This window comes from Ovis aries, chromosome X, assembly GCF_016772045.2.
Source record: "Ovis aries strain OAR_USU_Benz2616 breed Rambouillet chromosome X, ARS-UI_Ramb_v3.0, whole genome shotgun sequence".
NCBI lineage: Eukaryota > Metazoa > Chordata > Mammalia > Artiodactyla > Bovidae > Ovis > Ovis aries.
The window spans coordinates 123,030,505-123,043,778 of record NC_056080.1 but is presented as its reverse complement, the minus strand read 5'-3'; the positions used below and the strand labels follow the sequence as shown (position 1 = coordinate 123,043,778).

Genomic DNA, 13,274 nt, shown 5'->3' with positions numbered 1-13,274 from the left:
GTGGCTGAGACTCTACACTCCAAATGCAGGGGGCTTGGGTAAGATCCCTAGTCAGGGAACTAGATCACATATACTGCAACTAAGAGTTCGCATGCCACAACTAAAGATGCTGCATGCCGCACCTCAGACAAGGAGCAGCAAAATAAATAAATATTAAAAATGAGTAAATGATATTAGGCAGTAGAAAATATCAGCGTGGTTTCAACTAGTAGGAACAGGAATAGCACAACTGCCCATATATTGAGTATTCACTATGTCAAACATTGTTCTAAGTAATACACATGGATTATTTCATTTAGTTTTCACTAGAACTCTGAAGTAGGCTCCATCATCATTCCCATTTACAGATGAAGAAACTGAGATTTGGTGAGATTAAGTGACTTATCCAAGGAAGCACACCTACTAAAACAACTAAGACTCCAAAGCTTCTGATCCTTCTACCACTTCAAGCTGCCTGTAAATAGCAGGGTGACTTTTGCCATTCTCTCCTTTCTTCTCTCATATTGAGTGTTTGAGATTTATAGGTCAGAAACTGTAGGACCCCTCTCTATGCATCATTCACCTTTTCCCAGGCCCTCAGTTTCCCTTCTATGCTCTGCGATCTCTCTGTGGGACCAAGGGTCAGATAGGGGAAGGGAGAAGCGAGTGCTTTGTTGCTGATTTTCTACAATCTAAACACAAACAACTTATCGTGTTGTTGAGACTTAATCTCGCTAACTCATCTTTGAGACCAATTTTAATTTGAAGCCATCTGCCACAGACAAATGAGTAATTATGGCAGAGCCCAGAGAGGTGGGCCATGGGGAGAAGGTTGGCTGGGCCTCTTTCCACCTTGCCTGCATTGATGCAAGTGACCAAGAAAGAAAATGGCTTGGGTGGGCTGTTGAGGCCGAGGACAGCAGCTCTACCTCCCTGTTGCTCAAACCCGTAGACTCCAGTGAATGAGGAGTGATGACTGTGAGGTCATGGCAGCAGGAGGGAGACGACTGTCATCAAGGCCAGGGAGAAGGAGGTAATCTGTGAGCTGGGCCAGCTCGCTCACCAGCCTCTCCCTTTCACTGTAGTACTGGCAGTGCCTAGTGGTGAATGCCACTTGCCAGCTGGTCTCTCCACACAGCATAACAGGCTAAGTCAAACTGATGGAGTGAAGCCGGAAATAATAGTCACTGAACTCTATCTAGCATGAAATTTTGTTTCCAAAAACTTTAATATATCTTTATCTTATTTCTTCCTCACAACAGGCCTCTATATTAAGCAGGCATGGATATTGTTAGCTTCATTTTATAGATGAGGAAATTGAGCTATAGGATGATTCAATAACTGGACACTTGGAAAAGACCTTAGGACTTGCCCAAGGTCAGTCAGTCTGTTAGCTATAAGCTGGCTAACATCTCAACCTCAGGAATAGAATCTGTCATTCTGTCTTCTAGAGCAGTGGTTTTCTAGTTCTGCTTGCTCTTCAGGGACTGGAAATGTTTGAAAACCACTTGTCTAGACTAGTATTTCTCACTGAAAGTGTAGTGGGTTGGATTGTATCCCCCTCAAAAGATATGTTCAAGTCTTAATACCTGGCACCTATGAATGTGACCTTCTATGGAAAAAAAAGGTGTTTGCAGATGTAATCAGGTTACAATGAGGTAGTTCAGGATTATGGTGGGCCCTTAATCAAATGACTGGTGTCTCTATCAAGGAGAGAGGAGAGGGTTTGGACACAGACACACAGAAGAAGGACACCGAGGAGAACTGCATGTGATGATGGAGGCAGAGATTGGAGTGATACAGCTACAAACCCAGGCATGGGAGATTCTTTCTTAGAGCCTCCAGAAGAAGCCAAGTCTGCCAACACCTGCATTTCAGACTTCCGGGCTCTTGAACTGTGAGAGAATACTCTTACTTTAAGCCACCCAGTTTGTAGTAATTAGTTATGACAGCTGTAGGGAACAAATCCAGAGAGGCACATAGACCTCTTTCCTGGATATGGGTGGGAGTGGGCTTATTAAAATGCTGGTTCCATTTGTATCATTTCTTACTTACAAAACAGAAAGAAACTCGCAGACTTAGACAATGAACTTATGGTTGCTGGGGGAAGGGGAAGGATCGAGAGAAGGGATGGTTAGGGAGTTTGGGATGAACATGTACACATTGCTATATTTAAAATGGACAACCAACAAGGAACTACTGTATAGCGCAGGGAACTCTGCTCAATGTTATGTGGCAGCCTAGATGGGAGGGGAGTTTGGGGGAGAAAGGATACATGTATATGTATGGCCAAGTCCCTTTGCTGTTCACCTGAAACTATCACAACATTGTTTGCTAATCAACTATACCCAAGTACAAACTAAAAATTATAAAAATGCTGATTCCAGGCCCAAATTCCCAAGATTCTGATTCTGTAGTTATGCAACAGGATTTGCTGCTGCTGCTAAATCACTTCAGTCATGTCCGACTCTGTGCAACCCCATAGATGGCAGCCCACCAGGCTCCCCCGTCCCTGGGATTCTCCAGGCAAGAACACTGCAGTGGGTTGCCATTTCCTTCTCCAATGCATGAAAGGGAAAAGAGAAGGGGAAGTTGCTCAGTCATGTCCGACTCTTCTTGACCCTATGGACTGCAGCCTACCAGGCTCCTCCACCCATGGGATTTCCCAGGCAAGAGTACTGGAGTGGGGTGCCATTGCCTTCTCTGATGCAACAGGGTTTAGGCGTCTTCATTTTGACAAGTTTTCCATAGCACAAAGCTTGATCTTTGTGCCAGTTTTAACCATAGACAGATTCAAGGCTCCTCATGGGACTGGAACTGGATTTGCTTCCCCTACTGATGATGCTACCCTGTCAGTTCCAAGATTCAGTGGGTAAAGGGAGCAAGGTTTGATGCACAAGAAATAGATTGTATTAAACCTTCTGTATAAACAGTTTTGAGAGACTGCAGAGAATAATGAGAATTATTTCAGTGTTCACCCCCAAGGAATCCCAAGTCCCCCAGGTGGCCAACATCTATCCCTAAGGGAATAGGCTGTAGTGGTTAGGGAGTGGATGCTACCAAGAGGGTTGGTTTTCTAGAGTAGCAAGAAGACCACAGAATAATACACACGCACGCGTGCGCGCACACGCGCACACACACACACACACAGAGTCTTCTACTTATTGTCTGCTTTAGGAAATTTTATCTGATAGAGCATTACCATTTTAACTTTAAGATTTGGTCCCTATTAAAGATGCAGGTGTCCCTGTGAGTGCCAATACTTGAAGCCAGTATCAGCCATTTACGCCCAGCCTCTGGTCTTCATTTGAGAGCAGTTTTTGATAGGGTAGAAGAGGAAGAAGAGCATGATGGTCTGGGGCCAGGGTTGAGCAAAGGGTGTCTGGTTGCCAGCCTGAAGGTAAACTTCTTTGTCAGTAAATCTATAGAGGGCACTAGTTTATGCAGCCAAGACTGAGGGAGCTCAGCTGTTCCCAGTCCTTTAGTGAGCTAGGGGAGGGCCTCTGTGAAAAGGGTCAGGTGTTTGGATTCTGTGTATAGGAGAAGTGCCTTCCTGAGAGTCACCTGCCCAGCTGGACCTGAGGCCCTTTAGGAGTCCTGTGTTTGCTCACATCCCTGAATGCTCCCAGGTAAACAAATCTTGTTTCTATCTCCCAGAAAGGCAGAGCTCCAGCACTGTGACAGTCTGTTGTTATAGTTACTGATATATGACTTATCACAGCAATTGTCAGAGCAATGGCAGAAAATGCAATTTAGCACCAACTGCTCATAGGGGTTGTATGAGAAGAGAAAGGGAAGAGAAAGCTGCTCAACAGACCTGGGGAGGGAGCTAATGGCTTTGTGGATTTATATATATGGTATGATATTTGAGTGTGGACAAAGAAGGTCTTATATTCTCGGTGATTCTGGAAGAAACTTGGTGAAAAACAGCCTGTCCCAAATAGCTTCACCCAGGTTTCATAACCCTGACATTCCACCAGCAGTGCTTCATTCCTGTGAGTTAAGCACTGCTTTTATGAAGGGGAGGATCATGCCTTAAATTATACTGGGTTGGCCAAAACGTTTGTTCAACGAATACATTGTTCAATACATTTCTTGAAAAGGAAAATATGTCTTTTATTTTAACTTAAAACTAATGAACTTTTTGGCCAATCCAATACTTTAGAATGAGTTTGCCAGGTGCCTTTCTTCCTCAGGGTTTCTAGAGCAATGGGGACAGATGGGAAAAGGGAAAGTGGAAGTGTTAATCTCTGTCATGTCTGACTCTCTGTGACCCTATGGACTGTAGCCCACCAGGCTCCTCTGTCTATGGAAAACTTTAGGCAAGAATACTAGAGTGGGTTGCCATTCCCTTCTCTAGGGGATCTTCTCAATCCAAGGATCGAACCTGCACTGGCAGGTGGATTCTTTACTATCTGAGCCACCGGGACGAGGGGGAGCCCATCATGTTAGGATTTGGCCTACTTTCCAAACTCAGGAATAGGGCTGCTATTGGTAGTGTCCTCTTTGGAAACTCTTCTGTGCTCTGCACTCTTTCAAAACAGTTATGATACTAAATGGGATTGAATATGAAAGTCCAGGATGTCTTGTTCAAGCAGCTAGCTATGTGCTTTTCCAAGAGATACACATAAGCCCTTCTTGCTCATCAGTAAGTATTTATCTGTCACCCATTATATACTAGGCACTGGGTCAGGTGCAGATGGCAGATACATGAAAACAGTGGGGCATAATTAGATTATGCCTCCCATTTAAGAAACCATCTAATTAAGAAGTCTAGTAAGGCTAGCTTCTTTCCACAAGTAAGGCTGACCTTACATATTTACTATGTGCTTGTTGTCACAGTACATGTGCTTGAAGTAAGGCTGACCATACATATGTACTATGTGCTTGGTGTCAAGTGAAGGGTAGAGTCAACGGCTACATCATTTCAGAGGTGGGCAAGATCATCATGGAGGGGAGTAGCTGAGGAAGTCTTAGTTGAGATTAGCACATTAAATCACCCAGACACTAAGCAGGGCTCTAGAGAAAAGGGGCCCAGAACAAATCAGTTGTGACGGGGATGGTGATGTGGACTGGGAGTGGTCTGCTTTGCTGTATATCCAAATCCTATAGACCTGTCCTTTCCAGAGAGGTCATTCATCCTCCAGTGATGTATGTGTGTGTGTGTGTGTGTGTGTGTGTGTGTGTGTGTGTGTGTGTGTGTGTGTGTTAGTCACTCAGTCGTGTCCGACTCTTTGTGACCCCATGGACTCCTCTGTCCATAGGATTCTCAAGGAAAGAATACTGGAGTGGATTGCCATTTCCTTCTCCCCCTCCACTGATGTACCCTGTCTCAAAACTCCTGTGCTGGGAGTTCTCAGACTTAACTCAGACAGCCAGGGGAGCAGTATAGCCTAGTGCTTAAGAGGGTGGGTTTAGGGGCCAGGCAGCCTGGGTTTGAATGCTGGCTCTGACATTTATACCATCCTGTGGCTCAATTTGTCTCATCAGTATCATGGGGACAATCAGAATAGTGCCTGTTTCCCAGAGTAGCTGGGAGGATTAAATGGTGTGAGATGCTTAGCATAGTGCAGTTGCATGCGATTCATTCACAAAATAAATATTTATTGAGTGCCTTTGATATTGCAGGTACTCTCCCAGTGCTGGGATATAGTAGTGGAGAAGAGAGATAAGGCCCCTTCTCTCTTGGCACCGTATTAAGTGTTTATTCAGGCCCTTTACCCAAGGAACTTTTAATCTAGTATCTTGTTTTCTGCTCTGTCAATTCCAATTCCTGGTCTGTGAGTTATCAGTTAGCTTATTTTCATTCCTTTTTGTTTAACTAGGCAAGTATTAAAGCTATAAATTCCCTTTAAACTCAGCCTTGATCGTGTCCCATAAGATTTGATGTTGAGTGTTTTCATTATCAGTATTTTTTAAGCACTTTGCAAGTTGGGTTTTGGTTTGTGCTGTTTGTACTTTTTAGTGTATTGTGGTATTCCCTGTTGATGACTGTGTATTTTCTTTGTTCCTACTACATGCCTCTATGTACATATGTGCTCAATCATGTCCAGCTCTTTGCAACCCCATGGATTGCAGCCCACCAGGCTCCTCTGTCCGTGAGATTATTCAGGCAAGAATACTGGAGTGGGTTGCCATTTCCTCCTCCAGGGGGATCTTCCCAACCCAGGGATTGAACCCCAGTCTTCTGCACTGGCAGATGCGTTCTTTACTACTGTGCCACCTGGGAAGCCCATTACATACCCCTACTATGCTCTGAAAGAAGAGAGACAGTGGAGACACTCCTGACTTGTGGCGTTTAGAAGGGCCTAGAGGGAAACAAGACTAGAAAAATCATTAATGAAGGGTACTGAGTGCTAGGCTTTATGGGTTGGCTTCTCTTCTAGTGAAGAGCCTTTGGAGTCACTGAAAGGATGAAAAGGAATGAGAGGATTGTTAAGTTATTTGGGGAAGAATAAGCCATGTCATTGCTGAGGACAGTTTGAGAGAAAGAGAGTCCAGATAGGAGTGCAGATAGAAGCTTTCATGCTAGTCTAGTATCAGTTCAGTTCAGTTCAGTTCAGTTGCTCAGTCATGTCCGACTCTTTGGGACCCCATGAATTGCAGCACACCAGGTCTCCCTGTCCATCACCAACTCCCGGAGTTCACTCAAACTCACATCCATCGAGTCGGTGATGCCATCTCATCCTATGTCATCCCCTTTTCCTCATGCCCCCAATCCTTCCCAGCATCACAGTCTTTTCCAATAAGTTAACTCTTCTCAGGAGGTGGCCAGAGTACTGGAGTTTCAGCTTTAACATCATTCCTTCCAATGAATACCCAGGAATGATCTCCTTTAGAATGGACTGGTTGGATCTCCTTGCAGTCCAAGGGACTCTCAAGAGTCTTCTCCAACACCACAGTTCAAAAGCATCAACTCTTCAGCACTCAGCCTTCTTCACAGTCCAACTCTCACATCCATACATGACCACTGGAAAAACCATAGCCTTGACTAGATAGACCTTTGTTGGCAAAGTAATGTCTCTGCTTTTTAATATGCTGTCTAGGTTGGTCATAACTTTTCTTCCAAGGAGTAAGCGTCTTTTAATTTCAGGGCTGCAGTCACCATCTGCAGTGATTTTGGAGCCCCAAAAAATTAAGTCTGATACTGTTTCCACTGTTTCCCCATCTATTTGCCATGAAGTGATGGGACGAGATGCCATGATCTTCGATTTCTGAATGCTGAGCTTTAAGCCAAATTTTTCACTCTCCTCTTTTACTTTCATCAAGAGGCTTTTAGTTCCTCTTCACTTTCTGCCATAAGGGTGGTGTCATCTGCATATCTGAGGTTATTGATATTTCTCCTGGCAATCTTGATTCCAGCTTGTGCTTCTTCCAGACCAGCATTTCTCATGATGTACTCTGCATATAAGTTAAATAAGCAGGGTGACAATATACAGACTTGACGTACTCCTTTTCAGAACCAGTCTGTTGTTCCATGTCCGGTTCTAACTGTTGCTTCCTGACCTGCATACAGATTTCTCAAGAGGCAGGTCAGGTGGTCTGGTATTCCCACCCCTTTCAGAATTTTCCACAGTTTCTTGTGATCTGCACAGTCAAAGGCTTTGGCATAGTCAATAAAGCAGAAAGAGATGTTTTTCTAGAACTCTCTTGCTTTTTTGATGATCCAGCGGATATTAGCAATTTGATCTCTGGTTCCTCTGCCTTTTCTAAAACCAGCTTGAACATCTGGAAGTTCACGGTTCACATATTGCTGAAGCCTGGCTTGGAGAATTTTGAGCATTACTTTACTAGCATGTGAGATGTGTGTAATTGTGGGGTAATTTGAGCATTCTTTGGTGTTCCCTTTCTTTGGATTGGGTAGTCTAGTATAGGGATTCTCAAACATGAGCAGCATCACCGTCACCTGGAGGGCTTTCTGGGCCCCATCCCCAGAATGTCTGATCCAGTCTGATCCAGATCCAGTCTGATCTGGAGGCTTTCACATTTGCTTTTTCTAACAAGTTCCCCTGGTGATGCTAATGCTGATGGTCCAGGAAGCACACTTGGGGAATTGCTCATCTAGGAGAGAGATGATGAGAACCTGAGGCAGAGTGGTGGGAGATGGGTTAGAGAGGGAAAAAAAGCACATAAAAGATATTTGGAAGGAAGAACTCAACAGGGCTTGGGGATTGAACATGAAGACAAGGGAGAGGAAGGACTCAAAGGTAACTCCAAAGTATTAAACTTTGTTTCCTCAGAAGATAGGGGAATCACAGAGGCAAAACTCCAAACATCTAGGGGTGCAATGTAGTCACATGAGTGAAACTGAGAGATATGTGTAAGTTCCTGGATCCATCTGCATCTGTGCCACAGCACTCAAGTTTAAAGGCCTCCTGTCCTTCAGGGAAGAGCAGGTGAGGGGAAAACTCAGGTCTGTGTTTCATCTCTCCTTCTCTCAAATGTAACCCTTTAGTAGAGGAAGAAAATGAAGATATCAGGAGGTAGGGAGCATAGAAAGAGTTAGAATATTCTGGAAACGGAGAGCACAATTTTAGGTTGTGTGGATGCTCAGTTGCTTAGTCATGTCCTACTCTTTGTGACCCCAAGGACTGTAGCCCACCAGGCTCCTCTGTCCATGGGATTTCCCAGGCATGAATACTGGAGTGGGTTGCCATTTCCTCCTCCAGGGGATCTTCCCTACCCAGGGATCGAACCCATGTATCTTGCATATCCTGCGCTGGCAGGCAGATTCTTTACCACTATTCCACCTGAGAAGCCTGAGTATTGAATATATGTCAGCAAATACTAATAAGGATAAAACAAATGAGTAAAACTCAGTATGGGCCATGCAGCGTAGCTCTACAATGCCACGTGAGACCACTGGCACTATTTTGGAGAGGAAAGGGTTGCCATTATAGGGCTTCTCAACTCCAGCCTTCCTAACCTTCCTTAGTTTCATTGGCTTCTGACCCTGTGATGCTGTGTTGCCCCTGGTTATTTCCAAGGCTGTAGGGAATTCTTACCTGCTTCTCTCCACTGGGCCGCCTGTAGCTGAGCAGAAGCTCCACAGCACCCACCACTTCCTTGCGGATGGCGTAGAGCAGTGCATCGCCGACGTACACGCTGTGGTTCAGGAGGAGCTCCATGATCTCCAAGTTCTCATTCTCAATGGCAATGAGCAGGGCGCTCCGGCCCAGTGGGTCCATGCAGTTGATGTTGACATTGTAGTAGATCTCGGCCTCCTGGAGGGCCTGCTTCACAGTGGCATAGTCCCCCTTCTCCACAGCATTGAGGAAGGCCTTCTCCTCAGCAGAGAGCTCTGTCTCTGCCCTCACAATCTGCAGGGGGATGCGGTCTCTGTACGGTGAGTAGTTGACCTTTTTGTAGTACAGTTGAGCCATAGTTCATAGCAATTTTGAAACCTAAATGAGGAGATAGAGGGAGATCAAAGATGTTGTTAGATACCTGCAGCTCTCAAGTGGTCAGTTACAGAGGCAGCCTTGCTAGGGACTTGAAAAATCCTTAGCTGTTTTAAAGCTACAATCTTTCTCCTCTTGCAAAGGAGTATATAGAAGAAAGACTCCCAGGCTTTGGGGTCAGAAAGACCTGGGTTCAATCTCTAGCTTTACCAGGTCTGTGACCTTAAAGAAGTTACTCAAGCTCACTGTGCTTCAGTTTATTATTAAGCTTGTTTGTGTAAGTCACTCAGTTGTGTCCAACTCTTTGCAACCCCATGGACTGTAGCCTGGTGGGAAATCTATGGGATTTCCCAGGCAAGAATACTGGAGTGGGCTGCCATACCCTCCTCCAGGGGATCTTCCTGACCCAAGGATTGAACTGGGTCTTCTGCATTGCAGGCAGACTCTTTACCATCTGAGCCACTAGGGAAGCCCTGTTAAGCTTATCAATATTAATAACATTAACAACACCAGGCCCCATGCTAAAGACTAATTACTATCTCATAAAGCTATTGTGAGAGTTAAATGAGATAATGACTGATCACAGTAAAGAGTAAAGAGTAAACCTCCTGAGACATGGCACAAGTTAGTTTTTTCCTTCCCTTCTGCTGTCTGGAAATACTCATGATAATACTTCTGATTGCTGATGCAAAGTTGGACCTCATTTTTGCCTACTCTTTTTTGGACCGTGGGCCTCTGCTAAGTTGTAGGATTACATTTGCAGCTGCCCTGGATGCAGATCCTGGACTGAAATCCTGTCGGAATGCGAACTGAAGCCTTCTTCAGACTGCTGCTCACTGGGGAAGAGGGTACTGACTCCAACAGACTATAGTTATGTATCGCCTCTAGCCCCTCCTGATGTTTTTCCTCCACCACCTAAACCAAGCAGCTGACATATTTGAGAATCTATCTGATTCAATTCTGAGAAGTGACTGATCTGTTTTACATGCAGTATATCTAAAGCCAGATTGTAATAGAAGTGATTTCAAAGCAAAACCTATTAATGCGTTCCTACAATATGTTTAACTTTCTCTGGGAGACCAAGAATAAAAGATAGTCTTTGCCTTTAATTGCATAGAATGAATCACAATATGGAGCTCTGCCTTGTAGTTTACAGATTGAATTCGTGCACATTTCTCACTGACTCCTTGTACTAGCCCTATGAGATGGGAATGCTTATCCTCCCCCGGGCAGATGAGGCTCAGACCCATGAGGTGATTGACTCCCCTTTCCCTACCATCCCTGGGACCTCCAGGACTCTCTGGAGGCTGAGGTTGGATGAACTTATCTAAGTGTCTTTCATTACTGAACGGTTTTGTCAGCAAAAAGAAATGGAAATGTGATAAAGGGCTTCTTGTCTCATCTTCTGGATGTAAGAGACAATGAAGACATGTGGCTTCCACAAACATTTGCCTTACTCTTCCAGGTAATTACATCTCTGCTTTGGCAGAGTGAGCGGCATATATTATACCAAGTGGCATTTGCAATTCATGCACTTGTGATCTTCTGGGAAGTTAGTGTTTGAAGGTTAGTGTTGCCTCTTGCCCTGACCAGGCCCAGATGACAAATTTCTCTCTGCATCCAAATCTCAGGAGAGCAGACTGCTGCTTGGCTGTCTTGAGAAGCACTGATATTTTCTTGTGCTACTTTCAAGTAACTCAGCAATGACTAAAGGGAAGTGGCATTTAGAGGAAGCATTTGTCACTAAACAGCAAATTACTTTAATAATACTAATTGTAGAATGCCTCCCTGCCTCTCTGTCTCCATTATAAAGAAAAAGAAGAGAAAGAAGAGACCATGAGAGCTCCTGAAAAGAGACTCAACAGCCCAATTCAGTTTACATTTCTAAAAAATTTTTATTTTTACTTTATTTTACTTTACAATACTGTATTGGTTTTGCCATACATTGACACGAATCTACCACGGGTGTACATGAGTTCCCAAACATGGACCCCCCTCCCACCTCCCACCCCACACCATCCCTCTGGATCATCCCCGTGCACCAGCCCCGAGCATCCTGTATCCTGCATCAAACATAGACTGGCGATTCATTTCTTACATGATAGTATACATGTTTCAATGCTATTCTCCAAAATCATCCCACCCTCTCCCTCTCCCTCAGAGTTCAAAAGTCTGCTCTACACATCTGTGTCTCCTTTGCTGTCTCACATACAGGATCATCATTACCATCTTTCTAAATTCCATATCTATGTGTTAGTATACTGTATTGGTGTTTTTCTTTCTGGCTTACTTCACTCTGTATAATCGGTTCCAGTTTCATCCATCTCATTAGAACTGATTCAAATGTATTCTTTTTAATGGCTGAGTAATACTCCATTGTGTATATGTACCACAGCTTTCTTATCCATTCATCTGCTGATGGACATCTAGGTTGTTTCCATGTCCTGGCTATTATAAACAGTGCTGCAATGAACATTGGGGTACATGTGTCTCTTTCTATTCTGGTTTCCTTGGTGTGTATGCCCAGCAGTGGGATTACTGGGTCATAAGGCAGTTCTATCTGCAATTTTTAAGGAATCTCCACACTGTTCTCCATAGTGGCTGTACTAGTTTGCATTCCCACCAACAGTGCAAGAGGGTTCCCTTTTCTCCACACCCTCTCCAGCATTTATTGCTTGCAGACTTTTGGATCACAGCCATTCTGACTGGTGTGAAGTGGTACCTCACTGTGGTCTTGATTTGCATTTCTCTAATAATGGGTGATGTTGAGCATCTTTTCATGTGTTTGTTAGTCATCCGTATGTCTTCTTTGGAGAAATGTCTATTTAGTTCTTTGGCCCATTTCTTGAGTGGGTCATTTATTTTTCTGGAATTGAGCTGCATAAGTTGCTTGTATATTTTTGAGATTAGTTGTATGGGATCTAATTAAAATTAAAAGCTTCTGCACAACAAAGGAAAATATAAGCAAGGTGAAAAGACAGCCTTCTGAATGGGAGAAAATAATAGCAAATGAAGCAACTGACAAACAACTAATCTCAAAAATATACATTTTTTAAATTAATCAACATGAACACAGTGGAAGCCTTCAGCGTGCCTAGCACTGTGCTAGTCACCTTTGGAACAGAAGAAAGAAAAAAGTCCCTGCCTTCATCATCTCCCACTTGGACCATTCCACACACACACAATGAGTCATCCTGACTCCATTCTCTCCCCTTCCAGACTGTCTTCCACACCACCCCCAAGTTAGCCTGCAAAACACAAAGCTGATCCTATTTCACTCTCCTTGGTTCATATCCTGCTGCTTTTGTGATGAAATCAACACTCCTTTCCGAGATCTACTTACTAGGTCTTGGCTTGGTCTCTTTACCTCTCTAATGTCATTTGAAAGCACCTTCACCCACTATTCTTTTGCCCTGTAAAGCTTCCTTTGATTCTTCCAACTAAATGTCACCTCTTCAGAGATGCCCTCATCAACCATTCTCTATACAGTAGTTCCTTCATATTCTTCTTCTCTCCATTGCAGCCATAGCTTTTTCTCTTCTTTCTTGACGTTAATCAAAATTTCTAGTAACACAGACATATGTCTTTGTCTTCCTAAGTAGTCGTCTATTCAGTCCAATTTGCTTTAAAGCTCAAGTGCAGAGGTTGCATCTATCTTGTTTTTCTAGCATTCATCCAAGCCCAGTTCCTGGCATACCCTGGATGCTGGATATATGTGTGATGAATGAATGAGTAAACCTTCCATGATATTGTCTCATCTCTCTCCTTCTCACCCCAAGTTCTAGCCATACTGAGCAATGTTCTCTGAGTTACCCTTTCATGATCATGTTTGCACATGACTCCATCCTACTTTCTCCATTTAACAAACTCCTCTCTACTTCAGCACCTTGTTTA

At 44.0% G+C, this 13,274-nt stretch overlaps 1 protein-coding gene across 1 annotated transcript in view; it reads right to left on the bottom strand.

Moving 5' to 3' along the window:
- The window catches only part of TRPC5 (transient receptor potential cation channel subfamily C member 5), a 343,345-nt gene that overhangs the window by 185,026 nt on the left and 145,045 nt on the right, over nt 1–13,274 (bottom strand). The window contains exon 2 of the mRNA XM_027963151.2: nt 8,985–9,383. Coding sequence (XP_027818952.1) covers nt 8,985–9,362 — 378 coding nt within the window. The 5' untranslated portion in view covers nt 9,363–9,383. The remainder of the gene's footprint in view (nt 1–8,984; nt 9,384–13,274) is intronic.